A 24,663-nucleotide genomic window follows, 5' to 3' on the forward strand; every position below is an offset into this window, starting at 1 on the left:
GAAGAAAGCCTTCCTAGCTAGTCATGTGAGTTCTATTATTCAGAATACCACTACTCCTAAGTATAAAGACCCAGGGTCCCCTACTATTTCTTGCACAATAGGTAAATCGTGTCGAGAAAGCTTTGCTTGACTTAGGAGCCAGTGTGAACTTACTGCCATACCATGTGTACCTTAAGCTAGGACTTGGTGAGATGAAACCTACCCAGATGACACTTCAGTTAGCTGATAGGTCCGTTAAAATTCCTCGTGGTGTGATCGAGGACGTTCTTATTGAGGTCGACAAGTTTATTTATCCAGTGGATTTTGTTATCCTAGATACCCAACCTGTCCCTGACCCAGAGAACCAAATACCAGTGATTTTAGGTCGCCCGTTTTTAGCTACATCCAATGCGATCATTAACTGTCGAAATGGTATTATGAATTTGTCTTTTGGTAATATGACTATTGAGCTGAACATTTTTAATATTAGTAAGCTACCCTCTGAACTAGATGACTCGAGCATAGAAGAGGTGAACATGATAGGAACATTAGTCGAGGAGTCATTACCAAACACTTTGTTAGAAGATCCATTAGAGAAATGCCTAGCCCACTTTGGGATTGATTTTGATGACGATGTGATTAATGAGGTGAATGCTTTGTTAGATTCAACCCCTTTGATAGACACTAGTAATGGCTGGAAACCTAAGTTCGAACCTCTACCCGTTTCTGAGTCTACCCTAGTTCCTTCGTTAGAAAAGCCTCCTAAGTTGGACCTTAAACCATTACCAGATTCCCTGAAGTATGTGTTTTTAGGCCCATCTGAAACTTTACCTGTGATTATAGCATCCGACTTGGATAGTGATCAGGAAAGTAGGCTAGTGACGTCCTTCAGAATAACAAGGAAGCTTTAGGGTGGACCATAGCAGACATTAAGGGTATAAGTCCTACTGATTGTATGCATCATATATTAGAGAGTGACACCAAACCTTCTAGGGAGATGCAACGTCGACTGAACCCTAATATGAAAGAAGTAGTTCGAACCGAGGTTCTTAAGCTGTTAGATGCAGGCATTATCTACCCCATTTCAGACAGTAAGTGGGTCAGCCCCGTTCAGGTTGTTCCCAAGAAATGGTATTACTGTAGTCCAGAATGATAACAATGAGTTAATCCCAACCCGGGTGACCACGGGTTGGCGTGTCTGTATTGACTATAGGAAATTGAACAAGGTCACTAGGAAGGACCACTTTCCCTTCATCGACCAAATGCTAGAGAGATTAGCTGGACGTAGCCATTATTGCTTTTTAGATGGATACTGCGGTTATAATCAGGTTGTATTCCCCAGAAGACCAAGAAAACCACTTTTACCTGTCCCTTTGGTACCTTTGCGTATAGACGCATGCCTTTCGGGCTATGTAATGCCCCTGCGACCTTTCAGCGTTGTATGCTGAGCATATTTTCTGACATGGTAGAACGGTTCTTAGAGGTCTTTATGGATGATTTTTCAGTGTTTGGTTCGTCTTTCGATGAGTGCTTGCATCATTTGTCATTAGTTTTGACTAGGTGTAAGGAAAAGAATTTAGTGCTTAATTGGGAGAAATGTCACTTCATGGTTCGTTCAGGAATTGTTCTAGGGCATATCGTATCTTCGAAGGGTATAGAGGTAGATAGAGCCAAAGTTGACCTTATTAAAACTTTACAGGTCCCAAAAACCGTAAGAGATATTAGGTCATTCTTAGGGCATGCAGGTTTTTATCGTCGATTCATTAAGGATTTTAGCTTAATTTCTAGACCTCTTTGCAATTTGCTTGCAAAAGACGTTAAGTTTGTCTTTGATGATGCTTGTTTAGAGGCTTTTGAGAAGCTTAAGAATTTACTCACTACCGCCCCCATAGTCCAGGCACCCAACTGGAACCTACCCTTTGAGATCATGTGTGATGCTTCAGATTATGCTATTGGTGTTGTGCTAGGTCAGCGAGAAAATAAGTTACTTCATGTGATTTACTATGCTAGCAAAACTCTGAATGATGCCCAGTTGAACTATACCACTACGGAGAAGGAACTATTAGCTATTGTGTTTGCCTTAGACAAGTTTAGATCCTACCTCTTAGGTTCTAAGGTCATAATCTTTACTGATCATGCTTTGAAGTATCTTCTTTCCAAGAAGGATACTAAACCTAGATTGATTAGATGGATCCTATTGTTGCAGGAATTTTCCTTAGACATTAGAGATAAAAAAGGTGCAGAAAATGTAGTAGCAGACCACTTGTCTAGGCTTGTTGTGGATACCCTTAATGATTTCCTCCTGTTAGGGATAGTTTTCCTGATGAACAACTGTTCTTTGTTACCCAAGCACCTTGGTATGCGAATATAGTGAATTATCTTGTTACTGGTCGAATGCCCCAACATTGGGGTAAACAAGATCGTTCTAGGTTTTTAGCCGAGGTGAAGCACTTCTTTTGGGATGATCCTTATTTGTTTAAGTATTGTCCAGACCAGATTATTAGGAGATGTATACCTGAGAGTGACCAGTCCAGTATTATTTCCTTTTGTCATGATCATGCTTGTGGGGGTCACTTTAGTGCTAAGAAGACTGCTGCTAAGATATTGCAGTGTGGATTCTATTGGCCTTTTGTTTAAAGACTCCCATAGTCACTGTGTTACTTGTGAGCGTTGCCAGAATTAGGAACCATTTCCCGTAGGAACATGATGCCCTTGAACCCTATTTTAGTTGTTGAGGTCTTTGATGTGTGGGGTATTGACTTTATGGGTCCGTTTCCTAATTCTTTTGGTAACCTTTACATCCTTGTCGCTGTAGACTATGTCTCTAAGTGGATTGAGGCGGTTGCGTGTAAAACCAATGACCATAGGGTTGTGATTGAGTTCTTGAAAAATAATATACTTACACGTTTTGGTACACCGCGAGCTATAATTAGTGATGGAGGGTCGCACTTTTGTAATGGACCTTTTAGGCTTTTGATGAAGAAATATGGTATTACACATAAGGTAGCTACCCCATATCATCCACAGACTAGTGGTCAGGTAGAGGTTTCCAATAGGGAGATAAAGCGTATATTAGAGAAAACAGTTAATCCTAATCGGAAAGACTGGTCGTCTAGGCTTACTGATGCCTTATGGGCTTACCGTACTGCGTTTAAGACCCCCATTGGAATGTCACCTTATGCTTGTGTATGGCAAGGCATGTCATTTACCTGTTGAGTTAGAACATAGAGCTTATTGGGCTGTTAAGCAGCTAAATTTTTCAGACAAGGCAGGAGCCCATAGGAAACTCCAGCTCAATGAGTTGGAAGAGATTCGTAGAGATGCTTACGATAGTGCGAAGGAGTATAAGAACAAAATGAAACTTGTGCATGATAAGAATATTTTAAGAAAGTCATTTTCTCCAGGTCAAAAAGTTCTTCTGTATGATACCCGCTTGCATCTTTTCCCTGGGAAGTTACGTTCTCGGTGGACGGGTCCTTTTATTGTTCGCACTGTCTTTCCTCATGGAGCTGTTGAGATTGAGACACCGGATGGTAGTAGTTCTTCGAAGGTTAACGGTCAGAGATTGAAACCCTTTTTAGAGCCCTTTCCTACAGGTGATGTTGAGGAGGTCCCTCTGGAGGACCCTGTTTACCCTTGATTGACCATCGAGGCGATTGTATGTTGTATATTAGTTTTTGATTTCTCTCTTCACCCAGGTACTATCTTTCCAACTTCTCCTCGTGTTATTTTACTTTTGGTACTGCTCTTTCATTAGAAACATTGAGGACAATGTTAGATTTAAGTTTGGGGGTGGGGAAGAACTTTTTAGTTGCATTTTTGAAACTTCTAGCGTCACATAGTATCCGGTTAGCTAAGTTTACATACGGTTTCTCACCGAAAAGATGGAAATTGGAATTGCTAGGGATAACATTCTTCTGAGACATTAGAGAAAAAGACATTGAGATCTTTGACATTCAGGAGAGAACTTGTTCCTTTTAGAGGGTAACCGTGATGGACCTAACCATCCATGATGGAAAGGCAAGTAGGTCAGAAGGAAATGCCAGAAAGACAAAGCAACCTCACAATGTAGTCTTAGTTACTGGATTACGACTCTCTCTCAGTAGAAACTTATCATCATCAACAAGCGGAGCGACAAAAATCTATGAAGAAAGTTGAAGACGTTTAAGGTTTAGAAGCAACAATAGAAAAGAATAATTCAAAAAAATCAAAGTTGAAGATTGAGTTACAAGAGCAAAGAAAATCAAACGATATACGTTGTTGAAGTTCATGATACCAAGACATTACAAGTTGTGAAGATCCAAGTTCTAAAGTCCTTCTCTAATGGCCATGTAAATTGTTTTTGTTGTTTAAAGCAAAAAGTACATTTAAATTTTTTTAATAAGGCCATAGGGAAGTAGAAATCTATAAGGAAGTTTCAAGCAAGAAATCGAAGAGAATTAATTGTCAAGGTTCTACGAAGTTCGAGGTTTATCATCAACAGTTGAAGACCGAAGAAGACGTTGTTTCTACTGAGCACTATGAGAGAGTCGAGGAGAGATGCATATTGGTTGCTTTTTAGTCCGCTTTCCATCTGGCACAAGATCTTTCTAGCACTGGTTCAACTCATCACACGTAATTAGTCCAGCTGTGTAGCAGATGTCCCTCTCATTTTTTTCTCTCTCCTAATCTTATCCAGCTGTAAAGCGGACGCATCTTACAATGTTTATCTAGCTGTGTAGCGGATATCTCTTTATCTAGCAGTGTTGCGGATGTGTCTCCCCTATTCTTTGTTCAGCTTTAGAGCTGGCACCTTTAATTTCTCTGGCATTCTAGTTACTTGGAGATAGGTTGAGAATCTGTATGTCCTCATAGCTCTTTGGATACTTGTGACCAATTAGAAGTCATGGTTTTGTGGGTACACCTCTGGTAAACCCTCCGAGACTATATCTCGGTCTGAGTTAGGAGATTTTATTTTTTATTATTTTTGCTCGAGGACTAGCAAATAATAAGTTTGGGGGTATTGATAGACACATTTTTGTGTCTAATTTGTCCTCAATGTTCTGTATTGTTGGTACTCGATTTCGTACTTATTATGGTATTTTATGTGTTTGTAGGTATTTTTGGGAAATAAACATTTTTGGAAAATTCGGCTCGAAAAGTTTTATTTGCACCCGGAGGACACATGTTATTCGGACTCTCGATATTGGTTAACGGGTACCTCAATTACTAAGGGGCACCTCAGTTTCTCCTCAATGCACCTACTATTCGCACCCCTACTCTGGATAGGTGGCAACCCTTTCTTCCCCACGGTTTGAATGTTTTTTGCGGGAAAACGGTGTGTGAAGCTGGCTGAAATTAGGGTTCATCTCCTGGACTGGATTTAAAGAGATTCAATCACTGGAATCTATTGTGATGGGCCTGTTTCGTCTTAACAGGCTTGGTATGCTCGATGGATTTGATCAGGTTGGGATGGATAAGCCGGGAGAAGAAAAACAGAGAGTGAGAAGTTTCGGTCTCTGTTAATGATAAATTTGGGAAGTTTCAGTCGGATTTGGATGCAATTCTGAATTGGAAACACCCTGTTACACTTAAACAGGGTTTGTATGTGTTGTACGATCTAAAAGGAAGGATGATTACACGTATTCTCTTTAGGACATAGAAGAATATCTACTCGAGATATTATGGGATTTTGGTCGTGCCTTTGGGAAGGTTCCGTGTGCTACAAAGAGATAAACTCAATCTAAGTTATTTTTCCAGCGTGTAGGAGTGAATCTGCATATAACAGACGCGTGAAGGAATTAAAAATGGTAACTATTCCCTGTGAACTTCCGTGGAGAATAAAGGTCATTAATGGAGAATTAAATGGAGTTATGGAGGATATTTCTTGTGCATGAGAGGCTATATAAGGAGTTGAGGAGTAATAGAGTGGTTAGGGAGAGTTTGGAGAGGATTTGGAACATCATAGAGGCGAAATACAATCACCAGAGAAACCTGCTGCTGCTGCTGCCATTGAAGAACACGAAGAACATAATCCCATAAGAAGCAGTCTTATTTTTCTACAGTATTTGCGACTGTTCAGTGACAGTCTTAGAGCTACAGTAACAGTGACACATCCTCTGTATCGTTCTTTGGTTTGTAACAATTATAAGCGTTACAAACCTGATTTTGAATTATTTCTCCCTTTTCATCATTTGTAAACACCATTTGAGCAATGAAATCAACCTTTGAGCGTGTTTCCAACATGATAATGAGCTAAATCTCCCACAACCAAGGCAATGAGGAAGCTATTTACGCATGAATAATTGGTAACTATTTTATTTTCTCTAATTTATCATTGATAATTCACTCAATCACTGCTTTTGCAGAGTTTTAAATTGTTTGCATAATTTTCTTAATTAGTTGTGATTCAATCTGATAGGTTATACTTTGTTTACTCAATTGATAATCTATGCTTAGGGAATACAATTGATATTTGAGAATTTGCCTGATTATTTGTGAACCAAGAAATAAGGTACTTAAAAGATAATTAGAGTTTGGATTATTTTCCGTAATTTATTCATGTGTGATAGTGGAATCAGTGTCTTGGTTATTCCTAATAATCTTGAATTAAGTTTTGTTTGTTTTTAAATTTCATTTAATCTAAAATCTTTTTCTTTCACAAGTCTCAACGAACTTTTTACTACAACTCAATTAAAAATCTGATCAATTTTTGGCGCCGCCAACGCGGACTTGTGTTTAGGCTAGAGTTTTTAGATTTTTTTTTAGCTTTTTATTTTTTTTTCATTTTCATTTTCTTTGTTCTTCAGTATATCATATGTGTACTGCAAATTATAGTGTCTAACACAGAAAACTCAAATATGTAAGCATAGGCATGGTTTTTTAATCAGTGTGGCAGTTATGTACTGAACATTCAGAGTTTTTTTTTCCGATTTCAGTTAGTGTTGCTTTTTAGTTTCTGATAGTATATCATATATGTATTGTTATATTTGCTTTAGTAGTTGAATTTTACCTGCTATAATGCTCTGGTGTTGGTTGTTGTCCATGAAACGTCATCGATGCTGCTAAACAAGTTAAATCGGGATTTGGGAAGAGCAATTTAATTGCTCTGGGCACTATAGCAGGTTCACTTGTGAAAATGATGGAGGAAGTCCTTGCATACCTGGAGTTAAAAGTGAATGAAAGTTTTTTCATCCAGTTTTTTTCCTTCAGTGCATCCATTGTGCACCCACTTTCTCAGTACGTATCAGATGTACTGATTTTTTGGTTGCATGTGAAGTACTTGAAAATCAGTATGTAATAAGTCAACACGCCTTGGTTTTTGCTCAAGATTATGTAATTTTTTATTTATTTCTTTCATTGCAGTCATTGCTAATTTTGAAGTTTTCACTGTGCATGTTTTTTGTAGTACAACCAATATACATTGTATTTGTTTTTGCAATACAACCAATATATACTGAATTTTTTTTTTTGTGGTACAATCAATCTATACTCTATTAACTGAATTTAAACTAGTACATGTGATATATACTTAAAACTAATTAAAGTTGTGTAGCAGATATACACTGAAATTTATCACATACATACGTTGAGTGAGACTACAAAACGGGCACCATAAAGTTAAAAGAATAAAATAATATGTGCATAAAAAATGCTCAGATGTAAATTTATTTGAGTTTTAACTGTGTTTTTTAGTACAACCAATATACATTGTAGTATTTTTTTCCCCAGAGTACAACTAATATACACTGCTAATATTGAACACCTTTACTTCCATAAGAATCTGGCTTTACTTCCATAAGTGTCCAATGCTTGAAGGGAAGTCCACGAATAACGATGCTTCATCTATCTTTTATAATTGCGCATCACTCAAAGTATATCCACTCAATCTCACGTTGGATACTAGAGTATGTAAGGCTTTGAGTCCCGATCTATACAACTTCGTACCAGGTTTCTGCTTTGAATCCCTACAGTTTCTGAGTTATGTACTGGCAAATCTATGTGCAAGAAACACAAACAATTTTATACAGGAGCATAATGAGTGCAACTATGTGCACCCCCACTAAACCAGGGGTGCAGGTTCCCCCCCTTTATTATTGGTTGTTTATCTAACTATAGTTTGCGATTTTTGTAGCTTAAAAATGGGTTATATACCTAGAGATTGGAGAAATAAAATTGAAAACAGAACCCAATTAATCATTTGTACATCTCTCTTCTCTACATGTGTTTTCGACTTTGCTCAATTCTTCTGATTGAACATTCAAATTTAACTTGAAACATCTCTAATTTTTCTGGATAAGAGCTTCTTCTACCTTATACGATCTTCCAGTTGAAACTTCAGACTCCAAATAGTTAATTAAAAAGTATAAAATTGATTTAATCTCCTATGATGTTGATTTAATTATACTGTCCATTATCCGTATTTGACATTGAAAAAGAGGAAATTTTCTGTTTGGTTTTAGTATCTATTTTATCTTCAGCCCAACATTTTATGCAGGTATCCATTCCAAAGAAAAACCATCGTTATCAAAAACAATTCCAATATTGTCCCATCTCCGTCTCAATATCGGCTACATTTAATGCCTTGCTAGTTACAAAATTTTTACTGTTGGATGCCTTCTGACCATGAAGACATTATTTGATGATTCTAGCAACTAGGATTCTTTTCAGTGTATAACAACTAGCATTTAGTATGTTGATGAATAAAAAACTACAGGAATTAGTGACAGATAAAAAAAATTGTTACATGACGATTTTACTAAAAAGGAAGTAGTAGTTTTGTTAATTTTCAAAGACATCTCATTTGGTGTCAATCGAAACCGAATCAAAATTTCGTTGAAGAGTGAATGATATGATCTGCTACTGGTAAAGGTTTCAACTATAAACAGATAAGAAGGGTGTTAAGAAGAAAAGATAACTTGAATTTCGTGCCGTTTTGTTTTTCCCGTTTCTCCGTTCTCAAGGTGGATTTTTAATTTAACATTTAATACTCTAAAGAAATCAAATAACCAAAGTTAAAACTAAGGCCAATGAATAGGGGAGGAATGTGCACCCCGGGTTAAGGGAAATTCACACTCGAGCATAACCAATGTTAATTAATCAGCATTAGCCTTATGTACTGCATACTCATACGCCTAAAACACCCAAAATCACATGTGAAAGCATAATAATTGTTACTCTTCAATAGGTGAGTTATGTACTTGATGTTCATAGTGCTTAAATCCAATGAAAGCATAAAAAACTTATTTCATAAGTACTATAGATATGTACTGGTGGATGATTATCTCATCAACCAAAAATAATAAACAAGATAGTGATTTTTTGATTATATAAACAACATAGTTATTTTTTACTTCGGTATTGTATATATATTGGTGGATCTATGTGTCAGAAAATAATAAAAACACAACGCATGTCACTTTGATTGTTATTCAACAGTTTTGGAGTTACGTACTGGCATCTATGTGCCAGAAACACAAACTGCATGTCAATTACGATGATTTTCATCAGTTTTTAGTTATGTACTTCTGATTTGAACAGTCAAAATCTAAAAAAAAAAACATCTTATACGCAATGATGTATCATATTGGTTAAAATAAACTAGGTTTTTTTTAGTATAACATATATTTACTTATGAATATTATACCTTTTTCTGCTACTGATTTCATTACTCTTGTTTTGTTTTTTGCTCGCTTATTTGATTTTTGGTGTTGGTGATTCTTCATAATCATCGTCTTCTTATATGAGAGCAGTACTATCTTCGTATATCTATAAAAAAATATTGATTCAATTTGGAAAATTGAAATCTAAGTTTGGATTTTTGAGTTTTGGTTGCTCATAGATCAGAATCTAGGTTTTTGGTTTGTGCCTCCCTAATTGAATCACAAGAATTTCTAATAGAACAGAGAAGGGAAAGGAAAAACGAAGAGAGAAAGAAGGTAGAGGATGAAATGTTTTCTGCTAATCAGTGGGTTCGAACTTCTAATAGAGAAAACAAAGGGGCAGTCAGGTTTTTTCCATCTTATGGGCCTAAGAATAATATTAATTTCCGGATTGACCCAGGAATAAATAACTATATGGGCTTAGGACCAAATAGCAAAATTGTGTTACCAAACTAACTTTGGGCTTTTGTTTTTTTCTTCGAGTGTAGAATCAAATGTTTTATAGTACCTACAGGTTTTGACCCAGTGTAGGATGCAGTGTTTTAGTAAACGCTGCCGACTCCAACAAAACTAAAACCCTACGCTCACAGGGGTTTTTCCTCTAGCTTGTGTTTCTGCTACCATTTAGCTCTTCCAAACCTAAACGAAATACAATCTAGGGGTTCAGGGTTCTAACTTTGGGCTTTTCTTTTTTTCTTTGAGTGTAGAACCCAGTGTTTTATAGTACCTAAAGGGCTTGACCCAGTGTAGGATGCAGTGTTTTAGTAAACGCTGCCGACTTCATCAAAACTAAAACCCTACGCTCACAGGGGTTTTGCTCTAGCTTGTGTTTCTGCTACCATTTAGCTCTTCCAAACCTAAACGATATACAATTTAGGGGTGCAAGGTTCTAATAGAAGAGGTAGTATCAATATCCCTTAAATATAACCATTACAGAGATGGTTGATTCTATTTCAAAGAAGAAATCAACAGATAAAAGCAGAAATAAGAAGAGAAAACTAGAAGGAATGAAGAGAATGAAAGAGATTCAGAACCAGCTCAAATAGTTCCAATAGAAGAGATAATACAATACATAAAAGATAAAATTGAAGAAGAAGAAGAACAAGGAGGTTAGAATAAAAAGACTAAACTAACAGAAGGTCCTTACCGTAACTTGGAATTGATTTCATCACTTCAGAAGAGAGATATAGATAATCAAAGGTTTGCATACATTTATACTTCTCAACTTTTATAACACATGTTAAACCTTTATAACACATTCTCAATAAATATTTCTCGTGATAGCCGCAACATTCTTGCTTTCCTGCCATAAGAGATATGCATGCCAAGAATACCCCTTGCTGACCCAAGTCTTTCACAACAAAATACTTTCTCAACTCTGAGTTCAACTTATCAATTTTGTTCTTGTCTTTTCCAACAATCATCATATCATCAAGATATAACAAAAGAATGAGAAAATCATCATTAACAAATTTTTGAATAAACACACAATGATCTGAAGTTATTCTCTTATACACACATTCTTTCATGAACATTTCAAAATTCTTGTACCATCTTCTAAGATGAGCTTTCTTCAAACCATATTAACTCTTCTTAAGCTTGCACACCATGTGTCTCTTTCATTTGACTTAAAAACCTTCAGTTTATGCCGCATACACATCTTATTCTAACTCACCACGAATAAATATTTTCTTGACATCTAGTTGCTCAATCTCAAAGTTCATACTAGACATTAATACCAATACCACCCGGATAGAAGGAAATCTCACTACTGGTGAGAAAATCTCGTCAAAGTCAACACTCTTTTCTTGCTAATTTTTTTTCACAATTAAGTGAGTTTTGTACCTTGGTTTTGAGTTGCCATCTCCAATCTTGATTTTTTACACCCATTTTTTTTTTGTCCCCAGGATTGTCAACTAACTCATAAGCGTCATTCTCATAAAAAATAAACAAATCACACTCTTGTTTCATGGATTTCATCCACTTCCAACTCTCAAGAACACAAAGAGACTTTTCATAGGATTCTGGTTCACCTGCCTCTGTGAGCATCACATGCTCATGTGGTTTTTACTTTGTTGAAGATATCTCAGGCCTGCTGGATCTTCGTAACTTAGCTTATTATGGTTCTTGTTGCACTTATTTCTCACTATTTCCAACTGGAACATCTTCATGATTATGTTCCTTTTCTGCATTACCATCAACATCATCATCATGTTGTTCAAGAGAAGGAATAACCGGATTTGGATCCAAGATCATGTCATCTTAAAGCTTTGGCATCTGAATCTTCTTAAAGTCTTCAATAGTTTGATCTTCAAGTAATATTGCATGTTTACTTCTGATAACCTTCTTGTCAACTAGATCCCAAAATCTGTAACCAAACTTATTTTTTATGTAATCTAGGATCACATGCATCTTGCTTCGATTTATCATCAAGCTTTAATCTATAGTCATTTGGGATATAAAGAAACACCTTGCAACCAAACAACTCTCAAAGTGATTATAAGTATGTTTTTTGTCTCTCCCATATCTCCTCAGCTACTTCTACATATAAAGGTCTTGAAGAAGATTGATTGATCAAGTACACAACAATATACACTGCTTCACCCCAGAAGTGCTTATGCAACTTGGAATGAGATAACATGCACATATTTCTCTCAATAATAGTGTGGTTTATCCTCACTGCAATACCATTGTGTTGTGGAGTCTTCGGAACTGATTTTCATCACGTGTAACCATGCTCTTGCAATATAATTCAAGTAATGTTTGTTTTCAACTGTTTTTGTCAAATATTTGTTGATGAAACTAACAATATGGGTCCAAATCGTATAGCTCAGTGGTTTCCTATCAAATCAGGTATTAAGGAAGTCAGGGGTTCAATCCCCACCGTAAAGGTTTGTATATAGTTGGGTTTGACGGGTTGGTACTGGCTTGGTTCGGTTTTCGTAAAAAACACAATCGGTGATACAATTAGTTATTGTCTAAATAAGATTTGATTTTGGTCGTTTTTGTTGAGTGTAGACGAAACCATGTTGCTGGTGACATTGTTAGTTTTAAATTAGTTTATTTGCAGGGGCAGAATGTGACAAGACCTATAAACGCTCAATGTATATACAGAAATTTAGTTCTCAAAATAAATCTCAATTTGAGCCAGGAAAATCTAATATACACTAGGAATGCGCTAGTAGTATTCCAAAAATGTGGAAGTAAAAGTAAAGAATCTAATTTACACTTTTTAAAAACGTTCCGAGAATGTTGTATCACTTTCGAGGAATATGATATTTTTATAGATTTTAACTCATGATTGGTGTTTTTGTATTATAAATTTGGTAATTTTGGCTTTTTATACCATTTTATAATTCTTAAAACAACCATTAGAGGAATATAGTTTGAGTCGTCCCAACGAAACATTGGATATCGACTGTGCCGAAAGGCACAAAACATGCATGCGTTGAAAATCCCTGTTAATGATCTGTTAAATCGCGCCAAAAGTCCATAGGATAGTCGGTTGAAAACCATTAAAACTACAATCGTCCTTCTTACGTCCCGTTAGTCTATCGGTATACCGGTTGCATATGAGCTACGGTCGAGGTGTATAGTTCATTTTCTCGTCCATTACCCTTCAACACGGTGAGTAGGCGAAACATGGGTTATATTCGTAGATTGTTCGGATACTAGAAATAAAAGTGCTTTTACTTCTCTAGAAGCATAAGAGGGCGTTTAGATAGCATATCATAACTTTAAAAATGACTTTTAAAATCAAAAAATCTATAATTTGCTTTACAAATTGTTTTTGCTTCTGAATTCTGAAATTGATTTCGGCTTGTGTGATGAAGCTTCTGATATCCAAATAGGTTATAAAAACGCTTCAAGTTAGAGCATTAGACTGGGTCTTATGGGCATGCCCAACCCCTTCCCAAACACAAAAACCGTAGCCATATATATCTCTTCCAGCTAGCCTTTCCTTGTGTGCGGGAATCCCGGCGGGAAGACTCCAAATACAGTTAATGGTTAGCCGTTCTAAAAAAGTGAAAAACGGATAATGATTGTCCATTCTTTCTTAAAACCCTTGCAACTTAGCGGAGCCAGGAGATATTTTAGCTTAGAAATCGTGTAGCTTATATAAACCGGATAACGATCATCCGTTTTGGGGAAAACTAGTGGGACTAATAAAGAAATAAGTGGGGTTCCAGGAGAAATAAATGGGGTTTCAAGATTTGGTGGACCCAACAAATTAGAAAACAGCCGCTCTACGAGGTCGTATCGATTGGTTGAAAGGTATGAAGGAGAACGTAGATACGGGAATCCAAGCCCGGGCTAAATGAAATGAGCCTCTTTCTCGCTGTTTCAACCGTCTACTCGATGGCAATACAGATTATTGGTAACAACACACTAGGCGCTTTAGGTGATCGTTCAGCCGGTGGGACCTGTGACAAATGACTTTTATCCCACACTATTAAAAGGGGGTTCATTGAAATCTTACGTTTTTCTCTTAAAACCGGGAACAACCACAAAAGCTAGGTTCTTCCCAAACTGATGTGTAAAGGTACTTGGGAATAGGCTGGAACCTATACAAGACCCGACCAAAAGTTATATTTTTCCCAGTGGAAAGTTATTTTGAAATTGGGTTCGCAAACTCACTGAAGTTTTTTTTTACAGGGCAGGACCTACGTATGTTTCAAAAGATGAGGTTACCAAAGTCGGGGTGCGATTGGTAACGAAGCCGCTTACATACCCAAAACTGAGGTTATCAGTGTTTGGTGTGCAAACACTGCCGACTCCAAAACTAAAACCCTACCTCCCGGGGTTTTTTCCTCTCGCTTGTGTGCTGCCATTTAGCTCTTCTAAACCTAACAGAGCAAAAACTCAAAAACCAAATACAATCTAGGGTTTCAATTGAAGAGGTAGTATTAATTTCCCTTAAACATTACTATTACAGAGATGGTTGATACTAGTTCAAAGAAGAAATCAGCAGATAAAAGCAGAAATAAGAAGAGAAAAGTAAGAAGCAGTGAAGAGAATGAAAGAGATTCAGAACCAGCTCAAATAGTTTCAGTAGAAGAGACAATACAATACACAAAAGATGAAATTGAAGAAGAAGAAGAACAAGGAAGTCAGAATAAAAAGACTAAACTAACAGAAGGTCCTTACCGTAACTTGGAATTGATTTCATCACTTCAGAAGAGAGATATAGATAATCAAAGGTTAGTATACATTTATACTTCTCAACTTTTTTTTTCTTTTTCTTTTCAGTGAATTGAATTATATGGTAATTATGATTTTTTAAGTAAATTAGGGTTTAATTCTTGTAGGAAACTTGAACTTGCATTGGAATACGTTAATTCGTGGAAGTGCAGTGATTATGATGGAGGTCTTCAAATAGTTAGCGATTCTCATTTGATTAAGGAACTCAATAAATGGGTTCAGTCACTGTTGATTGTTGACCAAAGACAAGGGGCTTTAAAATGTTGGGAGATTTTTAAATTCTGTTTAGAGAAGTCACTCTATTTACAAGTTCCATTAAGTTTTAAGCAGGAGAAAATTTTACGTGGAGTTTCTTGTGTTGGAAAAAATGCTTTGCTAGTACTGGAGAAGGAAAATTCGTGTATTCTGAGTGAAAATTCTGACTTTTACAGTTTTGTTTTTGATTCTGTTGCGTTGCTATTTACTTCACATGGAAGGGCATTTAGTGCTAATATGGATGTATTGTCCTCGACAGTCAGGACAATGGTTGATGTTCTTCACAAGGTTTACTTGGTTAGAGTATCCAATGACAAAGCAGGCGTTTTGTTAATTCGCTTATCATGTTTCATTTTTGAGTATTTTGCTAATTTTTTGAGGGTACATCCTAGTCCAAAGAAAGTTTTCCCTGATTTCTTAGATAAGCTTCTTGAACCATTGCTTAGTTTGTTAGTAATGGTGAATAAGCAAATTGATAATTGTAATTCTACATTGACACCAAATTTGTTGAAGACAGTGGAAGACATTTTATCTTACGGGTTGTTCCATTCTGCCCATGTCAAGGAATTTCTAAGTTTACAGGGTACAGATATGGGTACTGGATTTCGTGGTGGAGCTGAAATGAGCAATAGAAGTTATTGTGTACGTCTTTTTGAGAGATTGGAAAAAATCATATCTGAGAAAAGAATTTCTTCGTTGGGGGCTGTGGGAGAGCTGTTTCGCTTGTTTGTTGTCACAGTGAAGAGGCAAAAGGGAGTTGCTGTGCTGTCCCAGGGGATAAACATGACATGGGAAGTCGGGATTTTACAGCAACTGGAAAAAGTTAATACAAGTTCTGACTCCAACATATCTCTTGGGAATGCTAGGACAGTCATCGGCAGCACTCTTTCTTCTGATAGACTTGACATGGAAACCGGTAAGGCAGTATATGATATCTTTTTATGGTTCATAAAGCCTTTGAAGCGGGAGATAGAAATATATAATGAAAGGAATTTGGAACAGGGAGTCATGCTGTTGGATGCTGCTCGTTGCACTCTCGAAGCTACCAATAAGATAATTGCGGGGTTTATGCATCAAAAAGTATATCTGAGGACGGAGGATACATCTGATGGAGAGCGTCTTAATTTCTTGAAGGGGTTGTATCAGACTCTTGTCTCATTTTCATCGAGGATACTTCATTGGTTATCTGGTTTGGATAATGGGATGCCTGTAGATGGTGTACGTTTGATAGCAAAAGAGATTATAGTTGCTCTTGGGTCTTTGTTAGAAATTGAATACGAGGTTGCTGGAGAGGATTTGGTAATCTTGTGGAAAATTATGTTGTCATATTTAGCGGTTGATCTACCTGTAACAGGTTCCCTCTCTTCACATGTTCTGCACTTTGGACGCCGGTTGATTAATATATACAGTGAGCTTCGCCAGGTTAGTGAAATTCACTTTGATTACTTGCATTCAGAACTAAGATGCTTTCTGAACCCATATAGAAGTTAGTCTGCGCAATACCGTGGTAGTCATCTGATGACCGTTAAAGCTTTATTTCGCCTTGATCTTGGGCTTGAATATTAGTAGTTACTATTGTTTCTTAACATCTTTCGATAAAACATCATTATTCTTTTTGTCATTGCGTATGCGCATTGTTCTTTTGGTTTTACTGTACATAATTTCTTCCCTTTCCCTGTGTTGTTCTAATTACAGTTTTTGGTTTTTCTTGCTGTAGGTTAGTGAGCCAATATTTGCACTTTGTAAAGCTGTGAGGTTATTTTGGATTCCTGACAGTAAAGCATGTGTAAAATCGGTGACCATGTTATTATGCTTTCAAGAGTTCAGGCTTGCAGTTTGTAAAGCTATCAAAAACATACCAGAGGGGCAGGCAAGTGGTTTCATCAAACAGCTAGAAAAAGATGTCTCTGATTCTTTAGTCTGGATGAAGACCAGCAGTTCAAAGGGAAAGGGGGGAGAGTTTGGAGAACCTTTACATACACGTAGCAAGCAATATGTAAAATTGCAAGCTGAGCTTCTAGGAAGGGCACTATGTGAAGTATATTCAATTTTATTAGACAATTTAGCCGTCACAACAGGGAACAGTATTGTTGTTGGGAATTCCATACAAGACCTGGTGAAATTTCTAGGCACGTTTCTAAGTATTCTGGTAAGAAAAGAACATCCGGAAGTCGGTGAGTTCCTTTCGTATGTCACCGGACAAAGCTATTCTAGTGAGAGCAAAACATCAAGATTCAGTGCTTCATGGATTTCAGTGTTCTTCTTTCGCATATATACTTCCTGCAGAAGCTTATTCAGGGAATTGATAAGCCTCATGCCTCCTGAACAATCTAAAAAGGCGTCAAAAGCAATGGGAGATCTGTTGACAGCATATTCTGGAGACGACTGCATGGAGAGAGCCGAAGGTTATTTTTCTTGGATAATTAGACCTTCAGACTCTCCCTTGACCGTTATAAAATCTATAGAAGATTTTTGTGGTCAGGAAACTGTAAAAAGTTGTGCACCCCTGGTTTATGTGATGCATTCCATGGCTTGCCAGAGGCTTGCTGATCTGAGCCAGCAGATAGATTCTTATAAGTTCTTACAACAGGAGCAGAATAACATGACATTGACGGATGATGATACCTCAAGTCTGATTGTTAAAGAAATCAAAACCCTGAGGAAAGAAGCGAAGAGTGTTACCAAATATATCACGAAAAAGGTCAAAATGATGTCTGCTGATGTTTGTATAATTGCTGAAGGCAAAGAGCAACCCGCTACACCCGAAGATGATGCATGGGACTTGTGTATTCTCTCTCTGAATGAATATTCATTGCCTACTGCTGTTTGGTATCTTCTCTGCCAAAGTACTGATATTTGGGGCCCTCATGCCACGAAGAAGAAGTTGAAGATGTTCCTGCGTCTGTTGTTCCATATTTTCCAGACCAGGGCTATAAGCAGTGGCAAAGACTTCATAAAGCATAAAGTAGGAAAATCTCACAACATGGAGAAAATCGCTCCGTATGAGATCACAATAGAGCTGCTACATGATAGTTTATTCCATGAACAAACAGTAAGAAGCACTGCTACAATTTCTTTAAATTTTTTTTTTTTTTTGCATGAGATGGTTGTGATGTTTACATTGTTCATTCTCGTCCTAGTTTCTATGCAGGAATTTGCCATCATGCTTTTCTGATGTTCTCAAGCAATCTCTAGTATCTATATTTGGTGGTTCTTTCCTGGGACAAACTGACATTAATGAGTGGAAAGTAATTATAAACAAACTTGAGAAGGCATCATCAATTGCTCTTAACAGAAGACATGTGGCAGACAATGAAGTTTTGCCGATGAAGCCAGATTCCTTATGTCCTGATTCCCCTTTCATGAAAAGCACCAAGGAACTTTTAGCTTGTCGAAGCTTGCTTAATCTCTTAGCTTGGATGCCTAAAGGTTACCTAAATTCAGAATCATTTTCAGATTGTGCCACTAATTTACTCAATCTTGAAAGGTATGTTCACTTTTTTGTAATTTTAAATTTTCTTGTGTAATTTGCTGCGATCTTGTTATGTATCAGTCCAGTTTTCAGATTGATGCAATGCTTTGTGCATGTGTCTCCCCGGATAATCTACTGCATAAATATCTGGCTTATTGATTTAGGTTAATGATGTTACAAAATCAAGAATCTTTTCTTAATATCTGTCTTTCTTGATATCTGTCTTGTTATGTTGTAGTCATTTCTCATAACTTCGTATTACATTCTGCTGTGTAGTTCTTATGTGTATAAGCTTGAAGTCATGTTTTGAAGTTGTATCACTTAATCTCCTTTCAGGGTTTTGGTTGTCACGCTCTTACAGGATCAGGGTGAATTACAGGTGGATAGTTACTATGAGCTATTTAGATTGTTTGTAAGTTGTAGAAAGGCCTTTAGATGCCTGTTAATTTCATTTCACGGTGCTAGTGGTGAAGCTAAACAGTGTTCAATCAGTACAATATTTTCTGGGAATTCATATGCTGTTTTATGGCTTTGGAAATCCGTCACTGCATTGATTGAACTTCTGCCTGCATTTCCTGAAGAGCAAGCTACTGAAGTGAGGCATTTGAGTCTTTCTTTGATGGATGATACATCTTACATACTGTCGACATTAACCAAGGAGCAGTTTCGGCTTTCCGTTTTTTCCGCAATAAACAACAACGCAGAACTATTACAAGAGTTACCTATTTCAGATGGGCTCAGCAAAAATAGAAGTTCGGGTGAATCTTATCCGAGTTTAGGAACCTGGATGGAAGATATGATGAAGAGTTTGGAAAAACATGCGGATACTACTAAAGCTAGTCTCAAAACTGTGGAGTTAGACGATTTGTCTTCTTTAGTTACAAGCATTTATGGTTTCTTGTGGGGCATCAATTCCACTTTGCAAAGTTATAAGAAGAACACTGATGAGCACAACTTATTAGTTAGTTGGCTTTCTCCTGAGTCTGAGGACTCCAAAGACTCTAAACTCAAGCTATTTATAGCCTCTTCCGAAAACTTCATAAATTCATGCTTACACACATTCTTTGTTATGGATTCTAAAGATTTGAGCTTGAAAAAAAACCGATCTAGTTCGGACAATGCAAGCTTTACTGTCGATATTCTGATTGATTCGTATGAGAGACTACTTTTGAAGAAACCTTTATCAAGATTATTGAAAGGTGACAATCCTAAACTAGCAGCTTGTGTCAGGCAGCTTCTGATTGGATCTTCAGCTATTTTAAGTCTTAAAAGGCAGATATACAGCGGTAGTTTTTTTTCAAGCTCCATGCCTGTTTCTATCGCAATTTCACAGTACTTGCTGACAGAGTTCACAAATATGGTTCAGGAACCTCACTCATTTTCTTATATTTGTCTGGATGGAGTTGTAAAATATCTGAAAGTTTTGGGGAGTTATGTTTCAAAGAAGAACTCATTAAAAAATGTGTATGCTAGGTTGATTGGCATACATTTGCAGGCTATAGGGAGATGCATATCGTTATGTGGCAAAGAAGCTACACTAGCATCCCATGACACAGAATCTAGTACCAAGACACTCATGGGTCAAACGGGGTCATTTAAGTTATCTACTGGGCACGGATGGAATTGTCTGAATGAATTTAGAGACAAGCTTAGGCTCTCATTCAACGTCTTAGTCACTTCAAAGTTGCATCTAGAGACAGCTATTAAGGCTGTAGAAAGAGCACTTGTCGGAGTGAGCAACCGCTGTAGCATGGGTTATGAAATATGTACTGGAGGTCCAGATGAAGGAAAGGTTTCTGCAGTTGTAGCAGCTGGAGTTGACTGCTTTGATTCTGTTATCGAATCTGTTTCAGGTATTTGCCATTAATTTGATAATAACTCACTGGATCCACTTATAAAGATTTCATTAGGTTTACAAAAGTGTTCATTTGTCTTTACTCTTTAGGCTCTTCTGAATGATGATGTTAATGATAACATGTTAATATATCAAACACATTAGAAGGAATTAGATAGGTAAATACATCAGCCATCAGCTACTGGTATTCACAATGCATAATCTGCAGCTTTTAATTTGTTAATCATAGATTTTACCAGTCATTAACTTGCTACCGTGTAACTGTTATAGCCCCAATGTTCTTTAATCCTACTATTTATACAACTGTACCTGTTTTCAGCACATTCTTCCCTTCTATGATATATTTTCCTTTAAACCTTACTATCTTTGTGGAGTTGAGGTGTGGACAACTGTTACACTCCTTATCTAGAAAAGTCTGGAGCAGTTTTCTGGGAGAATGTTCATGGTAAAATTTTCAGCTGGAGAGAAGTTGGTGTTTGTTCACCTACCATCCTACGGGGGGTAGTATGTCGACCCCGAACAGTTTGATAGTTGCATCTCTTCACACAGATGCTAAAATTCACAAAGCTACCCTATTTGCTTGCTGCCTACTATCTCTATCTTTTTCCTCCTCTCTAGGAAGTGCTTAAAATAAATCGTACCTTCAGCTTCTCATGTAGCTTGGTAGCTTGCAATTTTCATTCCTTTGCTTGAGCGCAAGTTGTTAATTATGGCACTTGATGGTCTTTGGTTGCACCTTTGTTCTGGCACTAGACATTTTTCTCTCTCGATAACATTAAGTCGGTGCTATCCTTGAAGGATTTCTTTTTTTCAATTATGAATAGTAGTAGATATTACTTATGAAAATTGAATGCTTATTTGTATCGTAATCTTGCAATGTTGACATGTTATGTAGGCCGGGACTCTCTTCCAACCCTCCAAAAATACATCCAAAGTTTAACTAGTGCTGTGTTCAACATAGTTGTGCACTTGCGAGGTCCACAAATCTTCTATTCAAAGGTTACATGTAGCAGTGGAGATATTTGTCCAGATCCTGGAGCAGTCATTCTTATGTGTGCTGAGGTGCTAACTAAAGTTGCTGGAAAACCTGCTCTCTTTCAGCTGGATTCCTCACAAGTCGTACAATGTTTGCGTTTACCTGCGGCGCTGTTCCAAGATTTCTGCTACCTAAGAAATTCCCTAACTTCTCCTAGTTCCTCGGTGGTGTCAGCTAACGAGAAGTTCACTACTGCTGGCAGTCATCTATGTACTGTGGATCAGAGGTTCTCTGTAGATCTATTTGCCACATGCTGCAGGTTATTGTCTACAGTTCTTAGGCATCAAAAAAGGTATTTACTGGTGTCTTTTCCGTTGTTAACTTGCACGAGATCAGTTATATTGTTCTTTATACTTTCTACACTAAATCTTGGACTGCGATATACTTATTTGTGCTTCTTTTTTCGCTGCAAAAATCTCTGAAGTTTAGATTATGTTGGTCAAACTTTTATGGTTCTGTTGGATGCCATTGTTTTGGAATATAGCATTCTAGTCTTTTTGAAAATTGATCAGAAGTTGTAGTTTATTGAAGGTTCAAAAACAAAACCTTTTTCCCCCTTTCGTTATTCGTCTTCGGTTTGCCTTTGCTGAATTTTCAATGACCCAGCATGTTTAAGTCTAAGTTCTTTTAAGTGTGTTCTTGATTTTTTAGTTGTATTAGATCAGAATTGCAAACTGGGCTCCCAAACTCTATCCCAAATCTTGTTAGTTTGTATTGTGTGCACAGACATGCATACATATATAGTTTCATATCTTCATACACCTACTCCTCATACTAGGTCCTTCATCAACCTGTAGTTTTTCTTAGCATTTTTGTTTAGGTTCTCTTGTTGTTTGATAGCTACCATCTTTCCAGTGAAGCCATATTCTACATTAGTTTCCTTTTTTATTTGAATTTTTTTTTTCTTCTTGATGAAATGTAAATTTTGATAACTTATTTTAGAAGATTATGTTAGTTTTCTTTTAAAATAAATAAATGCAGATCAGCAGTTCACTGTGATGTGATGACCATGTATTTTTTGCAGAGAAATTAAAGAGTCCATCTCTATTCTCCAATATTCGGCCTCAGTTCTTCTTTGTTGTTTGGTAACAAGAGATATGGAGTCGGTTGACGAAAAAGGTTATTATACATGGGAGGTACAAGAAGGAAGAAAATGTGCTAGTTTCTTCTGCAGGATTTACGAAGAGGTTTGAGTTGTTCTTAATATCCCATTTTCTTTATCTTATAGACAAGCTTATTGTTTTGATCATTCCCTTTTGGCTTTCTTTATCTCCATATATAACTGAAAGGAGCTATTGTTTCTCAGATAATTCAAACCCTGATTGATTTATGTCGTCTCCTGCCCTCTTGTTAAGAATCATTCTGAATCTTCTTTTGCAGATAAAACAGCAAAAGGATGTCTTTGAACGATATACTTTGCATTTTCTATCAAATTATATATGGATTTATTCAGGACTGGGTCTCTCTAAAACAGGGATAAGACGGTATTGTTAATCATTTTCTCTTCAACTTACTTATGTCTATGAAACAGATATTTATTCTCAACTTTCTGTTTTACATAAAACTTTCTTTTATTTCGAAACAACAGAGAGATAGACGAAGCTCTCAGACCAGGTGTCTATGCTTTAGTAGATGCACATTCAGAAGACGATCTTCAATATCTTCATACTGTTTTTGATGGTTAGCAAAATAATCCTTTTTTTTTTTTGCAAAAAACAAAACAAGAAGGGCATCTATTCTGTAGGATGAAGATTTTCATGCTGAAATTTACTAATCATGTTCTCTGATTTTCGTATTTTGTAGATGGTCCTTGCACAGGGACTTTGAAGACTCTGGTACAGGATTACAAGCAAAATTACAAATATGGAGGGAAAGTCTGATTTTGGGTAATCCCTCAAACTGTTTCATATCAACATCAATTTTATGGAACTATTCATTGTATACTTGAAAATGGCTACAAAAACGATAAAAGAAGACAGATCTATGATGACATGCCCAAGTTCCTTGACCACAATTGTGGTCCCTTGAGCATAAAAGCTCAAGGTCTCATTTCAAATTTTATTCTAGTGTTTGTCTCGAGCTTACGTTTTTTGCAAGGGACATTTTCTGAGGTAAAAATCTCAGTAGGGGATTGAGTTTTATTATGTACGGGGTAACGGTTTACTGCTCATGCTTTTTATTATTCTTGATTTTGTACCAAATCTCAAGATGCCCTCTCTACATTATTCTGAGGTCCGGTAGAGCTGAAATTTTCTCTTGCTGTTCCATTGTATGTATACTAGCTATATTGATATTAATGAAATTGATTTCATGATTTTTTTCTTTTACTTATTCGTCTCTACCAGCAAGTCCTGTGATTGTTGAAGCTTATTATGAAGTGGTAGGCGAGTATTTCTGGTTAGCTCGTGACAAGTTAAGTTGGTTAGTGAGAAACTTAGATGTTCACGTGCATGTAGAAGGGAAAGTGACAAGTCTTGGAGTTAGGTATGGATGGATCCACCAACAGGCAGCAGCACTGCATGGTTAATGTATCTTGGAATCCTTCTAGAAGCTGAAATCTACGCATATTATTACTGTGTGCTAGAGTATGTACCTGGGCTGTTATTTGGGGTTTAAATGTGTCTGGTCAGTGTGGTGTACAAAATATCTTGGCCACACAATGACTCCGTTTGCTTGTTTGTGACTAAATGTCAAAAACTAGTACAGAAAGGGAAATGTATTCTAGAAGACTAAAAAGCAACTGTTGTTATTTGCTATCCTAGTTAATCTATCTGAGATATCCTACTTCTTGCGTCCCGTGACTCCCGTCACTTAGAAAGCTCAATGAAAAGATTTTTAGATGTTATACCATGTCACGAAAGATGATTGACATTGTTGCTCATGATTTTGCAATTGAATTTTTTTTTTCTCTCGGTATGATTCACCAATCATTGAAAGATGGAATTTTTTTAACGAAAGGCGAGATAACAATTGTTCGGGCAACTCGCTCAGCCGGCAACTGATGCAAGTTTTTTTGATTGGTAAAGAATTCGATGCCGACGAGTTTCGAATTTGATGCAAGTTGCAACATCTCCATGGATAAATCTCATGATAGAAGGTGAATAAGGTGTGAGATCCATTTGCGAATTTGCCCCCTAAACTTGTTACCATTTTGCCACAATTAAGCTGGTAATGAATGAGGAGTGTCTGTTTTGTTTTTCTTTAATTACTTAAGTCAGTTTCT

At 36.8% G+C, this 24,663-nt stretch overlaps 1 protein-coding gene across 2 annotated transcripts; it reads left to right on the top strand.

Annotated features, from left to right (window-relative positions):
• Positions 1-14,361: 14,361 nt before the first annotated feature.
• On the top strand, positions 14,362-24,370 carry LOC113288863. Of its 2 annotated transcripts, XM_026537994.1 has the most exons (11): positions 14,362-14,821; positions 14,930-16,499; positions 16,795-18,129; positions 18,218-18,564; positions 18,886-20,402; positions 21,300-21,732; positions 22,465-22,627; positions 22,821-22,924; positions 23,029-23,120; positions 23,244-23,326; positions 23,786-24,370. In XM_026537994.1, exons 1-10 carry the CDS (start codon positions 14,559-14,561, stop codon positions 23,318-23,320), a joined length of 5,901 nt encoding a protein of 1,966 aa, XP_026393779.1. In that variant the 5' UTR covers positions 14,362-14,558; the 3' UTR covers positions 23,321-23,326; positions 23,786-24,370. The 2 variants fall into 2 exon arrangements, with proteins under 2 accessions (XP_026393779.1, XP_026393780.1); XM_026537995.1 differs by lacking the exon at positions 23,786-24,370 and having other exon boundaries at positions 23,244-23,767.
• Positions 24,371-24,663: the final 293 nt, after the last annotated feature.

The sequence above is a fragment of the Papaver somniferum genome, chromosome 6 (genome assembly GCF_003573695.1).
Source record: "Papaver somniferum cultivar HN1 chromosome 6, ASM357369v1, whole genome shotgun sequence".
In the NCBI taxonomy this organism is placed as follows: Eukaryota; Viridiplantae; Streptophyta; class Magnoliopsida; order Ranunculales; family Papaveraceae; genus Papaver; species Papaver somniferum.

Coding starts and splice junctions, on each gene's coding strand:
- LOC113288863 (XM_026537994.1), top strand. CDS start 14,559: ATGGTTGATACTAGTTCAAAGAAGAAATCAGCAGATAAAAGCAGAAAT. Junction 16,500..16,794: donor TATACAGTGAGCTTCGCCAG/GTTAGTGAAATT, acceptor TTCTTGCTGTAG/GTTAGTGAGCCAATATTTGC. Junction 21,733..22,464: donor GTTCTTAGGCATCAAAAAAG/GTATTTACTGGT, acceptor TATTTTTTGCAG/AGAAATTAAAGAGTCCATCT.